Source organism: Salvelinus alpinus, chromosome 19, assembly GCF_045679555.1.
Source record: "Salvelinus alpinus chromosome 19, SLU_Salpinus.1, whole genome shotgun sequence".
Classification (NCBI taxonomy): Eukaryota; Metazoa; Chordata; class Actinopteri; order Salmoniformes; family Salmonidae; genus Salvelinus; species Salvelinus alpinus.
This window is the reverse complement of record NC_092104.1, coordinates 3,105,538-3,122,295: the sequence shown is the minus strand read 5'-3', so window position 1 is coordinate 3,122,295 and position 16,758 is coordinate 3,105,538. Positions and strand designations below refer to the sequence as shown.

At 51.7% G+C, this 16,758-nt stretch overlaps 1 protein-coding gene across 1 annotated transcript in view; it reads right to left on the bottom strand.

The window, feature by feature from the left end:
- The window catches only part of LOC139545991 (PDZ domain-containing protein 2-like), a 226,287-nt gene that overhangs the window by 47,566 nt on the left and 161,963 nt on the right, over positions 1-16,758 (bottom strand). Inside the window, exons 9-11 of the mRNA XM_071354254.1 lie at positions 15,097-15,216; positions 10,644-10,832; positions 6,174-6,408 (exon numbers count right to left, since the gene is read on the bottom strand). Coding sequence (XP_071210355.1) covers positions 6,174-6,408; positions 10,644-10,832; positions 15,097-15,216 — 544 coding nt within the window. The remainder of the gene's footprint in view (positions 1-6,173; positions 6,409-10,643; positions 10,833-15,096; positions 15,217-16,758) is intronic.

The following is a 16,758-nucleotide window of genomic DNA, read 5'->3' as shown; positions in this document are numbered from 1 at the left end:
TCAAGGACAGTAGATTAGACTCAAGGACAGTAGATTAGACTCAAGGTCAGTAGATTAGACTCAAGGACAGTAGATTAGACTCAAGGACAGTAGATTAGACTCAAGGACAGTAGATTAGACTCAAGGTCAGTAGATTAGACTCAAGGACAGTAGATTAGACTCAAGGACAGTAGATTAGACTCAAGGACAGTAGATTAGACTCAAGGTCAGTAGATTAGACTCAAGGACAGTAGATTAGACTCAAGGACAGTAGATTAGACTCAAGGACAGTAGATTAGACTCAAGGACAGTAGATTAGACTCAAGGTCAGTAGATTAGACTCAAGGACAGTAGATTAGACTCAAGGACAGTAGATTAGACTCAAGGTAACAATTCTTTAAAAATCGTCTCTTCTGTCTTTCTCTTCTTCCTCCATAGTTATAGGTGATGAAATGGAGGCTGGATCAACTCCTATTGAAGTTATAGTAAAACGCATGGGGAGGGCATATGAAATGGAGGCTGGATCAACTCCTATTGAAGTTACAGTAAAACGCATGGGGAGGGCATATGAAATGGAGCCTGGATCAACTCCTATTTAAGTTACAGTAAAAAGCATGTGGAGGGCATATGAAATGGAGGCTGGATCAACTCCTATTGAAGTTATAGTAAAACGCATGGGGAGGGCATATGAAATGGAGCCTGGATCAACTCCTATTTAAGTTACAGTAAAAAGCATGTGGAGGGCATATGAAATGGAGGCTGGATCAACTCCTATTGAAGTTATAGTAAAACGCATGGGGAGGGCATATGAAATGGAGCCTGGATCAACTCCTATTTAAGTTACAGTAAAAAGCATGTGGAGGGCATATGAAATGGAGGCTGGATCAACTCCTATTGAAGTTACAGTAAAACGCATGGGGAGGGCATATGAAATGGAGCCTGGATCAACTCCTATTTAAGTTACAGTAAAAAGCATGTGGAGGGCATATGAAATGGAGGCTGGATCAACTCCTATTGAAGTTACAGTAAAAAGCATGGGGAGGGCATATGAAATGGAGCCTGGATCAACTCCTATTTAAGTTACAGTAAAACGCATGTGGAGGGCATATGAAATGGAGGCTGGATCAACTCCTATTTAAGTTATAGTAAAACGCATGGGGAGGGCAGATGAAATGGAGGCTGGATCAACTCCTATTTAAGTTACAGTAAAACGCATGTGGAGGGCATATGAAATGGAGGCTGGATCAACTCCTATTGAAGTTACAGTAAAACGCATGGGGAGGGCATATGAAATGGAGGCTGGATCAACTCCTATTGAAGTTACAGTAAAACGCATGGGGAGGGCATATGAAATGGAGGCTGGATCAACTCCTATTGAAGTTACAGTAAAACGCATGGGGAGGGCATATGAAATGGAGGCTGGATCAACTCCTATTGAAGTTACAGTAAAACGCATGGGGAGGGCATATGAAATGGAGGCTGGATCAACTCCTATTTAAGTTACAGTAAAACGCATGGAGAGGGCATATGAAATGGAGGCTGGATCAAATCCTATTGAAGTTATAGTAAAACGCATGGGGAGGGCATATGAAATGGAGGCTGGATCAACTCCTATTTAAGTTACAGTAAAAAGCATGTGGAGGGCATATGAAATGGAGCCTGGATCAACTCCTATTTAAGTTACAGTAAAACGCATGGAGAGGGCATATGAAATGGAGGCTGGATCAACTCCTATTGAAGTTACAGTAAAACGCATGGGGAGGGCATATGAAATGGAGCCTGGATCAACTCCTATTTAAGTTACAGTAAAAAGCATGTGGAGGGCATATGAAATGGAGCCTGGATCAACTCCTATTTAAGTTACAGTAAAACGCATGGAGAGGGCATATGAAATGGAGGCTGGATCAACTCCTATTGAAGTTACAGTAAAACGCATGGAGAGGGCATATGAAATGGAGCCTGGATCAACTCCTATTGAAGTTATAGTAAAACGCATGGAGAGGGCATATGAAATGGAGGCCAGCGATAGAGTAATCAACCCCACAGTACAGAGAACCGCTCCGTGAAAGGCAGGCCACTCTCAACAAGAGACACGCTCATTAAAGTGGATATCTGAGATTGGTACATACATTTTTGGACAAAATCGAATCTTGTTTAACTTCAGTGTTTGTAAACAAACAACGTATAGCCTCAAAACATGATTAAAACTACAATTGTGATATCATGGATGGTCAGGTATTCATAGCTCTGTCTGTGAATGTGAGAGTGGTTACATTTCTCCAGCCCCGTCCATTAGTTGTTTACCAAAACTGTGGTGGGGTTTCCGCTTTATTGCTGAACTGACAATAACACCTCCAGGTATTTAGCAATCCTTCATTCCCCCCCAAAAAATTACTCTGCTGTGTTCTAAGACTAACAGGGTTGGACCACTGGCAGGACAGGTTTGGACCCTGGCAGGACAGGTTTGTACCCTTGGCAGGACATGTTTGGACCCTGGCAGGACATGTTTGGACCCTGGCAGGTTTGGACCCTGGCAGGACATGTTTGTACCCTGACATGTTTGGACCCTGGCAGGACATGTTTGGACCCTGGCAGGACATGTTTGGACCCTGGCAGGTTTGGACCCTGGAAGGACAGGTTTGGACCCTAGTAGGACAGGTTTGGACCCTGGCAGGACATGTTTGGACCCTGACATGTTTGGACCCTGACAAGTTTGGACCCTGGCAGGACATGTTTGGACCCTGGCAGGACATGTTTGGACCCTGGCAGGACATGTTTGGACCCTGACATGTTTGGACCCTGGCAGGACATGTTTGGACCCTGGCAGGACATGTTTGAACCCTGGCAGGTTTGGACCCTGGAAGGACAGGTTTGGACCCTAGTAGGACAGGTTTGGACCCTGGCAGGACATGTTTGGACCCTGGAAGGACAGGTTTGGCCCTGGAAGGACAGGTTTGGACCCTGACATGTTTGGACCCTGGCAGGACATGTTTGGACCCTGGCAGGTTTGGACCCTGGCAGGACATGTTTGGACCCTGGCAGGACATGTTTTGGACCCTGGCAGGTTTGGACCCTGGCAGGACATGTTTGGACCCTGGCAGGTTTGGACCCTGGCAGGACATGTTTGGACCCTGACATGTTTGGACCCTGGCAGGACATGTTTGGACCCTGGCAGGACATGTTTGGACCCTGGCAGGTTTGGACCCTGGAAGGACAGGTTTGGACCCTGACATGTTTGGACCCTGGCAGGACATGTTTGGACCCTGGCAGGTTTGAACCCTGGCAGGACATGTTTGGACCCTGGCAGGACATGTTTGGACCCTGGCAGGACATGTTTGGAACCTGGCAGGACATGTTTGGGACCCTGGCAGGTTTGGACCCTGGCAGGACATGTTTGGACCCTGGCAGGACATGTTTGAACCCTGGCAGGACATGTTTGGACCCTGGCAGGACATGTTTGGACCCTGGCAGGTTTGGACCCTGGCAGGACATGTTTGGACCCTGACATGTTTGGACCCTGGCAGGACATGTTTGAACCCCGGCAGGTTTGGACCCTGGAAGGACAGGTTTGGACCCTGGCAGGACATGTTTGAACCCTGGCAGGACATGTTTGGACCCTGGCAGGACATGTTTGGACCCTGGCAGGTTTGGACCCTGGCAGGACATGTTTGTACCCTGACATGTTTGGACCCTGGCAGGACATGTTTGGACCCTGGCAGGTTTGGACCCTGGCAGGACATGTTTGGACCCTGGCAGGACATGTTTGGACCCTGGCAGGACATGTTTGGACCCTGGCAGGTTTGGACCCTGGCAGGACATGTTTGGACCCGAGGGACCCTGGCAGGACATGTTTTGGACCCTGGCAGGCTGTTTGGACCCTGGCAGGACATGTTTGGACCCTGGCAGGTTTGGGACCCTGGGCAGGACATGTTTGGACCCTGACATGTTTGGACCCTGGCAGGACATGTTTGGACCCTGGCAGGACATGTTTGGACCCTGGCAGGTTTGGACCCTGGAAGGACAGGTTTGGACCCTGACATGTTTGGACCCTGGCAGGACATGTTTGGACCCTGGCAGGTTTGAACCCTGGCAGGACATGTTTGGACCCTGGCAGGACATGTTTGGAACCTGGCAGGACATGTTTGGGACCCTGGCAGGTTTGGACCCTGGCAGGACATGTTTGGACCCTGGCAGGACATGTTTGAACCCTGGCAGGACATGTTTGGACCCTGGCAGGACATGTTTGGATCCTGGCAGGTTTGGACCCTGGCAGGACATGTTTGGACCCTGACATGTTTGGACCCTGGCAGGACATGTTTGAACCCCGGCAGGTTTGGACCCTGGAAGGACAGGTTTGGACCCTGGCAGGACATGTTTGAACCCTGGCAGGACATGTTTGGACCCTGGCAGGACATGTTTGGACCCTGGCAGGTTTGGACCCTGGCAGGACATGTTTGTACCCTGACATGTTTGGACCCTGGCAGGACATGTTTGGACCATGGCAGGACATGTTTGGACCCTGGCAGGTTTGGACCCTGGAAGGACAGGTTTGAACCCTAGTAGGACAGGTTTGCACCCTGGCAGGACATGTTTGGACCCTGGCAGGACATGTTTGGACCCTGGCAGGTTTGGACCCTGGCAGGACATGTTTGGACCCTGACATGTTTGGACCCTGGCAGGACATGTTTGGACCCTGGCAGGACATGTTTGGACCCTGGCAGGTTTGGACCCTGGAAGGACAGGTTTGGACCCAGTAGGACAGGTTTGTACCCTGGCAGGACATGTTTGAACCCTGGAAGGACAGGTTTGGACCCTGGAAGGACAGGTTTGGACCCTGACATGTTTGGACCCTGGCAGGACATGTTTGGACCCTGGCATGTTTGGACCCTGGCAGGACATGTTTGGACCCTGGCAGGACATGTTTTGGACCCTGGCAGGACATGTTTTGGACCCTGGCAGGACATGTTTGAACCCTGGCAGGACATGTTTTGGACCCTGGCAGGTTTGAACCCTGGCAGGACATGTTTGGACCCTGGCAGGTTTGAACCCTGGCAGGACATGTTTGAACCCTGACATGTTTGGACCCTGGCAGGACATGTTTGGACCCTGGCAGGACATGTTTGGACCCTGGCAGGTTTGGACCCTGGAAGGACAGGTTTGGACCCTAGTAGGACAGGTTTGGACCCTGGCAGGACATGTTTGGACCCTGGAAGGACAGGTTTGAACCCTGGAAGGACAGGTTTGGACCCTGACATGTTTGGACCCTGGCAGGACATGTTTGGACCCTGGCAGGTTTGGACCCTGGCAGGACATGTTTGGACCCTGGCAGGACATGTTTGGACCCTGGCAGGACATGTTTGGACCCTGGCAGGACATGTTTGGGACCCTGGCAGCTTTGGACCCTGGCAGGACATGTTTGGACCCTGGCAGGACATGTTTGGACCCTGGCAGGACATGTTTTGGACCCTGGCAGGTTTGGACCCTGGCAGGACATGTTTGGACCCTGACATGTTTGGACCCTGGCAGGACATGTTTGGACCCTGGCAGGTTTGGACCCTGGCAGGACATGTTTGGACCCTGACATGTTTGGACCCTGGCAGGACATGTTTGAACCCCGGCAGGTTTGGACCCTGGAAGGACAGGTTTGTACCCTGGCAGGACATGTTTGTACCCTGGCAGGACATGTTTGGACCCTGGAAGGACAGGTTTGGACCCTGACATGTTTGAACCCTGGCAGGACAGGTTTGGACCCTGGCAGGTTTGGACCCTGGCAGAACATGTTTGTACCCTGGCAGGTTTGGACCCTGGAAGGACAGGTTTGGACCCTAGTAGGACAGGTTTGGACCCTGGCAGGACATGTTTGGACCCTGGTAGGACAGGTTTGGACCCCTGGCAGGACAGTCTCTTGTTTATAAAAATGTTATCTGCTGTGTTCCAAGACCAACAGGTTTTTTACCCTGGCAGGACGGTGAGTTGGTGAGAGGACTACTATACTGTAGGCCCATAGCATCTCCTGACACCATTCTTTACCGTTGCCACTTGGAATAGACGGTAAGAATAGTAAAGAATAGATCTAATGGAGTATTTAATATCTTACTAAACTAATGTCAACTCAAATCAACAAAAGCCAATCTAACACCCGACTGAACTGAGCTAAACAACTGAACTGAAATAAACCCCACTTTGTCAGGTACCTTTGTTGAGTGTAACCTCCATGATGATGCGGTCCTTCGGGCCAGGACCGGGGGGTCCCTTGCGGGCTTCGGGGGGTTCGTCGAAGGTGGGGGGTACTGGGGTGGGGTTGCCCCCGCTGGCGTTGGAGTTCGGGGAGGAGGAGCGGCTGAGCAGGGTGGGGGTGGGGCACGGCGTCAGGCTGGGGCTGCGGAGACGTGTCCGTACTGTTAGAGTCACCACACCCTTCTTCAGCTGCTGCAGGGGACCAGAGACAGGACACAGAGACAGGACACAGAGACAGGACACAGAGACAGGACACAGAGACAGGACACAGAGACAGGACATGAGACAGGACACAGAGACAGGACACAGAGACAGGACACAGAGACAGGACATGAGACAGGACACAGAGACAGGACACAGAGACAGGACATGAGACAGGACATGAGACAGGACACAGAGACAGGACACAGAGACAGGACACAGAGACAGGACACAGAGACAGGACATGAGACAGGACACAGAGATAGGACACAGAGATAGGACACAGAGACAGGACACAGAGACAGGACACAGAGACAAGACACCGAGACAGGACACGAGACAGGACATGAGACAGGACATGAGACAGGACATGAGACAGGACACAGAGACAGGACACAGAGACAGGACACAGTACACAGAGACAGGACACAGAGACAGGACACAGAGACAAGACACAGAGACAGGACACAGAGACAGGAGACAGAGACAGGACACAGAGACAGGACACAGAGACAGGACACAGAGACAGGACACAGAGACAGGACACAGAGACAGGACACAGAGACCGGACACAGAGACAGGACACAGAGACAGGACACAGAGTTAGGACACAGAGTTAGGACACAGAGTTAGGACACAGAGACAGGACACAGATACAGGACACAGAGACAGGACACAGAGACAGGACACAGAGACACAGAGTTAGGACCAAAACAACAACGTCAACAACATTAACAACAACAGAGAGTCATACTGATTTCAGGTCTGACTCTCTCATTGATTGGTCAAAACGCCACTGAGATGAGGTCTGACTCTCTCATTGATTGGTCAAAAGCCACTGAGATGAGGTCTGACTCTCTCATTGATTGGTCAAAAGCCACTGAGATGAGGTCTGACTCTCTCATTGACTGGTCAAAAGCCACTGAGATGAGGTCTGACTCTCTCATTGATTGGTCAAAAGCCACTGAGATGAGGTCTGACTCTCTCATTGATTGGTCAAAAGCCACTGAGATGAGGTCTGACTCTCTCATTGATTGGTCAAAAGCCACTGAGATGAGGTCTGACTCTCTCATTGATTGGTCAAAAGCCACTGAGATGAGGTCTGACTCTCTCATTGATTGGTCAAAAGCCACTGAGATGCACCACTTCTGTTTTAAGGGTTATCCTCCAAAAGGGATTTCTGAAAAACCCGGGAACTTAGGTCAACCCTAACCCTAACCCTAACCCTGTACTAACCCTGTACTAACGCTGTACTAACCCTAACCCTGTACTAACCCTATCCCTAACCCTATCCTAACCCTGTACTAACCCTAACCCTAACCCTATCCTAACCCTGTACTAACCCTAACCCTAACCCTATCCTAACCCTAACCCTAACCCTATCCTAACCCTGTACTAACCCTAACCCTAACCCTATCCTAACCCTGTACTAACCCTAACCCTAACCCTATCCTAACCCTGTACTAACCCTAACCCTAACCCTATCCTAACCCTGTACTAACCCTAACCCTAACCCTATCCTAACCCTGTACTAACCCTAACCCTAACCCTATCCTAACCCTGTACTAACCCTAACCCTAACCCTATCCTAACCCTGTACTAACCCTAACCCTAACCCTATCCTAACCCTGTACTAACCCTAACCCTAACCCTATCCTAACCCTGTACTAACCCTAACCCTAACCCTATCCTAACCCTGTACTAACCCTAACCCTGTACTAACCCTAACCCTGTACTAACCCTAACCCTATCCTAACCCTGTACTAACCCTAACCCTAACCCTAACCCTGTACTAACCCTAACCCTAACCCTGTACTAACCCTAACCCTAACCCTAATCCTCCAAAAGGGATTTCTGAAAAACCCGGGAACTTAGGTCAACCCTAACCCTAACCCTGTACTAACCCTAACCCTAACCCTATCCTAACCCTGTACTAACCCTAACCCTAACCCTAACCCTAACCCTAATCCTCCAAAAGGGATTTCTGAAAAACCCGGGAACTTAGGTCAACCCTAACCCTAACCCTATCCTAACCCTGTACTAACCCTAACCCTAACCCTATCCTAACCCTGTACTAACCCTAACCCTAACCCTATCCTAACCCTGTACTAACCCTAACCCTAACCCTATCCTAACCCTGTACTAACCCTAACCCTATCCTAACCCTGTACTAACCCTAACCCTAACCCTATCCTAACCCTATCCTAACCCTATCCTAACCCTATCCTAACCCTGTACTAACCCTGTACTAACCCTAACCCTAACCCTAACCCTATCCTAACCCTATCCTAACCCTAACCCTATCCTAACCCTGTACTAACCCTGTACTAACCCTAACCCTAACCCTAACCCTATCCTAACCCTGTACTAACCCTGTACTAACCCTAACCCTAACCCTATCCTAACCCTGTACTAACCCTAACCCTAACCCTAACCCTATCCTAACCCTGTACTAACCCTAACCCTAACCCTATCCTAACCCTGTACTAACCCTAACCCTAACCCTATCCTAACCCTAACCCTAACCCTATCCTAACCCTGTACTAACCCTAACCCTAACCCTAACCCTATCCTAACCCTGTACTAACCCTAACCCTAACCCTAACCCTATCCTAACCCTGTACTAACCCTGTACTAACCCTAACCCTAACCCTATCCTAACCCTGTACTAACCCTAACCCTAACCCTAACCCTATCCTAACCCTGTACTAACCCTAACCCTAACCCTATCCTAACCCTGTACTAACCCTAACCCTAACCCTAACCCTATCCTAACCCTGTACTAACCCTAACCCTAACCCTATCCTAACCCTGTACTAACCCTAACCCTAACCCTATTCCTAACCCTATTCCTAACCCTAACCCTAACCCTAACCCTATTCCTAACCCTAACCCAGACTGTTACCATGAAGGTCTGGATGGCCTAAACCTTAATCCTAACCCTAACCCAGACTGTTACCTTGAAGGTCTGGATTTCCTAACCCTAACCCTAACCCAGACTGTTACCTTGAAGGTCAGGATGGCCTAAACCTTAATCCTAGCCCTAACCCTAACCCAGACTGTTACCATGAAGGTCTGGATGGCCTAAACCTTAATCCTAACCCTAACCCTAACCCAGACTGTTACCTTGAAGGTCTGGATGGCCTAAACCTTAATCCTAACCCTAACCCTAACCCAGACTGTTACCATGAAGGTCTGGATGGCCTAAACCTTAATCCTAACCCTAACCCTAACCCAGACTGTTACCACGAAGATCTGGATGGCCTAAACCTTAATCCTAATCCTAACCCTAACCCAGACTGTTACCTTTAAGGTCTGTATGGCCTAAACCTTAATCCTAACCCTAACCCAGACTGTTACCTTGAAGGTCTGTATGGCCTAAACCTTAATCCTAACCCTAACCCAGACTGTTACCTTGAAGGTCTGGATGGCCTAAACCTTAATCCTAACCCTAACCCAAACCAGACTGTTACCTTGAAGGTCTGGATGGCCTAAACCTTAATCCTAACCCTAACCCAGACTGTTACCTTGAAGGTCTGGATGGCCTAACCCTAACCCAGACTGTTACCTTGAAGGTCTGGATGGCCTAAACCTTAATCCTAACCCTAACCCTAACCCAGACTGTTACCTTGAAGGTCTGGATGGCCTAAACCTTAACCCAGACTGTTTACCTTGAAGGTCTGGATGGCCTAAACCTTAATCCTAACCCTAACCCTAACCCAGACTGTTACCTTGAAGGTCTGGATGGCCTAACCCTAACCCAGACTGTTTACCTTGAAGGTCTGGATGGCCTAAACCTTAATCCTAACCCTAACCCTAACCCAGACTGTTACCTTGAAGGTCTGGATGGCCTAAACCTTAATCCTAACCCTAACCCAGACTGTTACCTTGAAGGTCAGGATGGCCTAAACCTTAATCCTAACCCTAACCCTAACCCAGACTGTTACCTTGAAGGTCTGGATGGCCTAAACCTTAATCCTAACCCTGTACTAACCCTAACCCAGACTGTTACCTTGAAGGTCAGGATGGCCTAAACCTTAACCCTAACCCTAACCCTAACCCAGACTGTTACCTTGAAGGTCTGGATGGCCTAAACCTTAATCCTAACCCTGTACTAACCCTAACCCAGACTGTTACCTTGAAGGTCAGGATGGCCTAAACCTTAACCCTAACCCAGACTGTTACCTTGAAGGTCTGGATGGCCTAACCCTAACCCAGACTGTTACCTTGAAGGTCAGGATGGCCTGCTGGTGGGTCAGGCCCTGGAGAGAGTCTCCATTCACCTCCAGAATCTCATCTCCCTCTTTCAGTCTTCCATCTGCGACCGCTGCTCCGTTAGGGAAGATAGTCTTGACAAAGATCCCCATCCTTCCTCGGGCAGAGTCCTGACCACCGACGATGCTGAACCCCAGTCCCTAACACACACACACACACACACACACACACACACACACACACACACACACACACACACACACACACACACACACACACACACACACACACACACACACACACACACACACACACACACACACACACACAGGTTTCACAACCACCGAGCAGAACCAACTGCCAACAATACTGTCTGAACCCCAGGGCCCAAAACCAGACACTTCATTCAGAACCAAAAGCGGTAGGAAGTACTAACAGCCTGACTCATTACATGTGCATACCAGGTATGTTCCCAACCACACACAAACACATGAAAAGGACTTGGCTTCTGTAGACGCTGCAGAGTGTTTCAACATGCAAACACATTCGCTGTGAAATTGTATCAAGCTTCTGACTAAAAATATACCAAGATGAATAGGATGTTACTTTTATACAATATACAACTCAATTCCAATATCATGCTTCTCTGTTTCCAGGTCTGTCAATGATGTTTAGCATGAAGGACTGTATGTCTGGGGGGGGGGGGGGGGTGAGAGAAGGACTGTATGTCTGGGGGGGGAGAGAAGGACTGTATGTCTGGGGGGGGGAAGGACTGTATGTCTGGGGGGGGGGAGGACTGTATGTCTGGGGGGGTGAGAGAAGGACTGTATGTCTGGGGGGGGTGAGAGAAGGACTGTATGTCTGGGGGGGGGGGGAAGGACTGTATGTCTGGGGGGGGGAGGACTGTATGTCTGGGGGGGTGAGAGAAGGACTGTATGTCTGGGGGGGTGAGAGAAGGACTGTATGTCTGGGGGGGGGGGGGGGGACTTTATGTCTGGGGGGAGGGTGAGAGAAGGACTGTATGTCTGGGGGGGGGGGGGGCTTTATGTCTGGGGGGGACTGTATGTCTGGGGGGGGGGGGGACTGTATGTCTGGGGGGGGGGGAAGGACTGTATGTCTGGGGGGGTGAGAGAAGGACTGTATGTCTGGGAGGGTGAGAGAAGGACTGTATGTCTGGGGGGGGGGGGGGCTTTATGTCTGGGGGGGGGACTGTATGTCTGGGGGGGGGGGAGGACTGTATGTCTGGGGGGGGGGGGAAGAACTGTATGTCTGGGGGGGTGAGAGAAGGACTGTATGTCTGGGGGGGGGGGAGGACTGTATGTCTGGGGGGGGGGAGAAGGACTGTATGTCTGGGGGGAGGGGGGGGGAAGGACTTTATGTCTGGGGGGGGGGACTGTATGTCTGGGGGGGTGAGAGAAGGACTGATTATGTCTGGGGGGGGGGAGAGAAGGACTGTATGTCTGGGGGGGGGAGAGAAGGACTGTATTCTGGGGGGGGGGGGGGTGAGAGAAGGACTGTATGTCTGGGGGGGGGAGAAGGACTGTATGTCTGGGGGGGGAGAGAAGGACTGTATGTCTGGGGGGGGAGAGAAGGACTGTATGTCTGGGGGGGGGGGGTGAGAGAAGGACTGTATGTCTGGGGGGGGGGGAGAAAGACTGTATGTCTGGGGGGGGGGGGACTGTATGTCTGGGGGGGTGAGAGAAGGACTGTATGTCTGGGGGGGGGGGACTGTATGTCTGGGGGGGGGGGAGAGAAGGACTGTATGTCTGGGGGGGTGAGAGAAGGACTGTATTTCTGGGGGGGGGGGGGGTGAGAGAAGGACTGTATGTCTGGGGGGGAGAAGGACTGTATGTCTGGAGGGGGGGGGGAGAAGGACTGTATGTCTGGGGGGGGGGAGAGAAGGACTGTATGTCTGGGGGGGGGGGGGTGAGAGAAGGACTGTATGTCTGGGGGGGGGTGAGAGAAGGACTGTATGTCTGGGGGGGGGAGAAGGACTGTATGTCTGGGAGGGATGATGTCTGGGGGGGGGACTGTATGTCTGGGGGGGGAGAGAAGGACTGTATGTCTGGGGGGGGGGGTGAGAGAAGGACTGTATGTCTGGGGGGGGGGGGTGAGAGAAGGACTGTATGTCTGGGGGGGGGGTGAGAGAAGGACTGTATGTCTGGGGGGGGGGGGGGTGAGAGAAGGACTGTATGTCTGGGGGGGGAGGACTTTATGTCTGGGGGAGAGAAGGACTGTATGTCTGGGGGGGGGGTGAGAGAAGGACTGTATGTCTGGGGGGGGGGTGAGAGAAGGACTGTATGTCTGGGGGGGGGAAGGACTTTATGTCTGGGGGGGGGAGAGAAGGACTGTATGTCTGGGGGGGGGGTGAGAGAAGGACTGTATGTCTGGGGGGGGGGTGAGAGAAGGACTGTATGTCTGGGGGGGGGAAGGACTTTATGTCTGGGGGGGAGAGAAGGACTGTATGTCTGGGGGGGAGAAGGACTGTATGTCTGGGGGGGGGGGGGACTGTATGTCTGGGGGGGGAGAGAAGGACTGTATGTCTGGGGGGGGGGTGAGAGAAGGACTGTATGTCTGGGGGGGGGGGTGAGAGAAGGACTGTATGTCTGGGGGGGGGTGAGAGAAGGCCTGTATGTCTGGGGGGGGGGGTGAGAGAAGGACTGTATGTCTGGGGGGGGAAGGACTTTATGTCTGGGGGGGAGAGAAGGACTGTATGTCTGGGGGGGGGAAGGACTTTATGTCTGGGGGGGGGAGAGAAGGACTGTATGTCTGGGGGGGGGGTGAGAGAAGGACTGTATGTCTGGGGGGGGGGGTGAGAGAAGGACTGTATGTCTGGGGGGGGAAGGACTTTATGTCTGGGGGGGAGAGAAGGACTGTATGTCTGGGGGGGGGGTGAGAGAAGGACTGTATGTCTGGGGGGGGGTGAGAGAAGGACTGTATGTCTGGGGGGGGAAGGACTTTATGTCTGGGGGGGGGAGAGAAGGACTGTATGTCTGGGGGGGAAAGAAGGACTATATGTCTGGGGGGGGGGGGAGGACTTTATGTCTGGGGGGGGGGGGACGACTGTATGTTGGAGGGGTGAGAGAAGGACTGTATGTCTGGGGGGGGGAGAGAAGGACTGTATGTCTGGGGGGGGGGGGAAGGACTGTATGTCTGGGGGGGGTGAGAGAAGGACTGTATGTCTGGGGGGGGGAGAAGGACTGTATGTCTGGGGGGAGGGTGAGAGAAGGATGTTTACTGATTATGGTGAAGGACAACTGATAAATAAACACCATCCAGTCACATCCTGGGAGGGAGGAGTCAGAAGTGGGATCTAGTGTGGTGTGTGTGTGTGTGTGTGTGTGTGTGTGTGTGTGTGTGTGTGTGTGTGTGTGTGTGTGTGTGTGTGTGTGTGTGTGTGTGTGTGTGTGTGTGTGTGTGTGTGTGTACTGTGTAGTATTCACCTTGCCCTGTCCGTGTAGTTTGTAGTACTCACCTTGCCCTGTCCATGTAGTTTGTAGTACACACCTTGCCCTGTTCGTGTAGTTTGTAGTACTCACCTTGCCCTGTCCGTGTAGTTTGTAGTCCTCACCTTGCCCTGTGTGTGTAGTGTGTAGTACTCACTTTGCCCTGTCCGTGTAGTGTGTAGTGTGTAGTACTCACCTTGCCCTGTCCGTGTAGTGTGTAGTACTCACTTTGCCCTGTCCGTGTAGTGTGTAGTACTCACCTTGCCCTGTCCGTGTAGTTTGTAGTACTCACCTTGCCCTGTCCATGTAGTTTGTAGTACACACCTTGCCCTGTTCGTGTAGTTTGTAGTCCTCACCTTGCCCTGTGTGTGTAGTGTGTAGTACTCACTTTGCCCTGTCCGTGTAGTGTGTAGTGTGTAGTACTCACCTTGCCCTGTCCGTGTAGTGTGTAGTACTCACTTTGCCCTGTCCGTGTAGTGTGTAGTACTCACCTTGCCCTGTCCGTATAGTGTGTAGTACTCACCTTGCCCTGTCCGTGTTGTGTAGTACTCACCTTGCCCTGTCCGTGTAGTGTGTAGTGTGTAGTACTCACCTTGCCCTATCCGTATAGTGTGTAGTACTCACCTTGCCCTGTCCGTGTTGTGTGTAGTACTCACCTTGCCCTGTCCGTGTAATGTGTAGTGTTTAGTACTCACCTTGCCCTGTCCGTGTAGTGTGTAGTGTGTAGTACTCACCTTGCCCTGTCCGTGTAGTGTGTAGTGTGTAGTACTCACCTTGCCCTGTCCGTGTAGTGTGTAGTGTGTAGTACTCACCTTGCCCTGTCCGTGTAGTGTGTAGTGTGTAGTACTCACCTTGCCCTGTCCTTGTAGTGTGTAGTACTCACCTTGCCCTGTCCGTGTAGTGTGTAGTGTGTAGTACTCACCTTGCCCTGTCCGTGTAGTGTGTAGTACTCACCTTGCCCTGTCCGTGTAGTGTGTAGTACTCACCTTGCCCTGTCCGTGTAGTGTGTAGTACTCACCTTGCCCTGTCCTTTCATGAGGACGATGTTGGATATAATAGACGGCTGGGCCAGTCGCCATGGAGACTCCACTTGAAAGGTGCTCAGGGAGCGGGCTGATTTCTTAACTATCTGGTACTCCTACAGACAGAGACAATGAGACAATGAGACGGAGAGACAATGAGACAGAGAGACAGAGAGACAAAGAGACGGAAAGAGGGACAGCGAGAGGGACAGCGAGAGGGACAGCGAGAGAGAGACAGCGAGAGAGAGACAGCGAGAGAGAGACAGTGAGAGAGAGACAGTGAGAGAGGGACAGCGAGAGAGAGACAGCGAGAGAGAGACAGCGAGAGAGAGACAGCGAGAGAGACAGTGAGAGAGACAGTGAGAGAGAGACAGCGAGAGGGACAGCGAGAGGGACAGCGAGAGAGAGACAGTGAGAGAGACAGTGAGAGAGACAGCAAGAGAGACAGCAAGAGAGAGAGACAGCGAGAGAGAGACAGCGAGAGGGACAGCGAGAGAGAGACAGTGAGAGAGACAGTGAGAGAGACAGCAAGAGAGACAGCAAGAGAGAGAGACAGCGAGAGAGAGACAGCGAGAGAGAGACAGAGACAGAGAGAGAGACAACGAGAGGGACAGCGAGAGAGAGACAGCGAGAGAGAGACAGCGAGAGAGAGACAGCGAGAGAGAGACAGCGATAGGGATAGCGAGAGAGACAGCGAAAGAAAGACAGCGAGAGAGAGACAGCGAGAGAGAGACAGCGAGAGAGAGACAGCGAGAGAGAGACAGTGAGAGAGACAGTGAGAGAGAGACAGCGAGAGAGAGACAGCGAGAGGGACAGCGAGAGAGACAGAGAGAGAGACAACGAGAGGGACAGCGAGAGAGACAGTGAGAGAGAGATAGCGAGAGAGAGACAGCGAGAGAGAGACAGCGAGAGAGAGACAGCGAGAGAGAGACAGCGAGAGAGAGACAGCGAGAGAGAGACAGTGAGAGAGACAGTGAGAGAGACAGTGAGAGAGACAGCAAGAGAGACAGCAAGAGAGAGAGACAGCGAGAGAGAGACAACGAGAGGGACAGCGAGAGAGAGACAGTGAGAGAGACAGTGAGAGAGACAGCAAGAGAGACAGCAAGAGAGAGAGAGAGAGACAGCGAGAGAGAGACAGAGACAGAGAGAGAGACAGAGAGAGAGACAACGAGAGGGACAGCGAGAGAGACAGTGAGAGAGAGACAGCGAGAGAGAGACAGCGAGAGAGAGACAGCGAGCGAGAGACAGCGATAGGGATAGCGAGAAAGACAGCGAAAGAGAGACAGCGAGAGAGAGACAGCGAGAGGGACAGCGAGAGAGAGACAGTGAGAGAGACAGTGAGAGAGACAGCAAGAGAGACAGCAAGAGAGAGAGACAGCGAGAGAGAGACAGCGAGAGAGAGACAGCAAGAGAGAGACAGCAAGAGAGAGAGACAGCAAGAGAGAGAGACAGCGAGAGAGAGACGGCGAGAGAGAGACAGCGAGAGAGACAGTGAGAGAGAGACAGCGAGAGAGACAGTGAGAGAGACAGTGAGAGAGAGACAGCGAGAGAGAGACAGCGAGAGGGACAGCGAGAGAGACAGCGAGAGGGACAGCGAGAGAGACAGAGAGAGAGACAGTGAGAGAGAGACAGCGAGAGAGAGACAGCGAGAGAGAGAC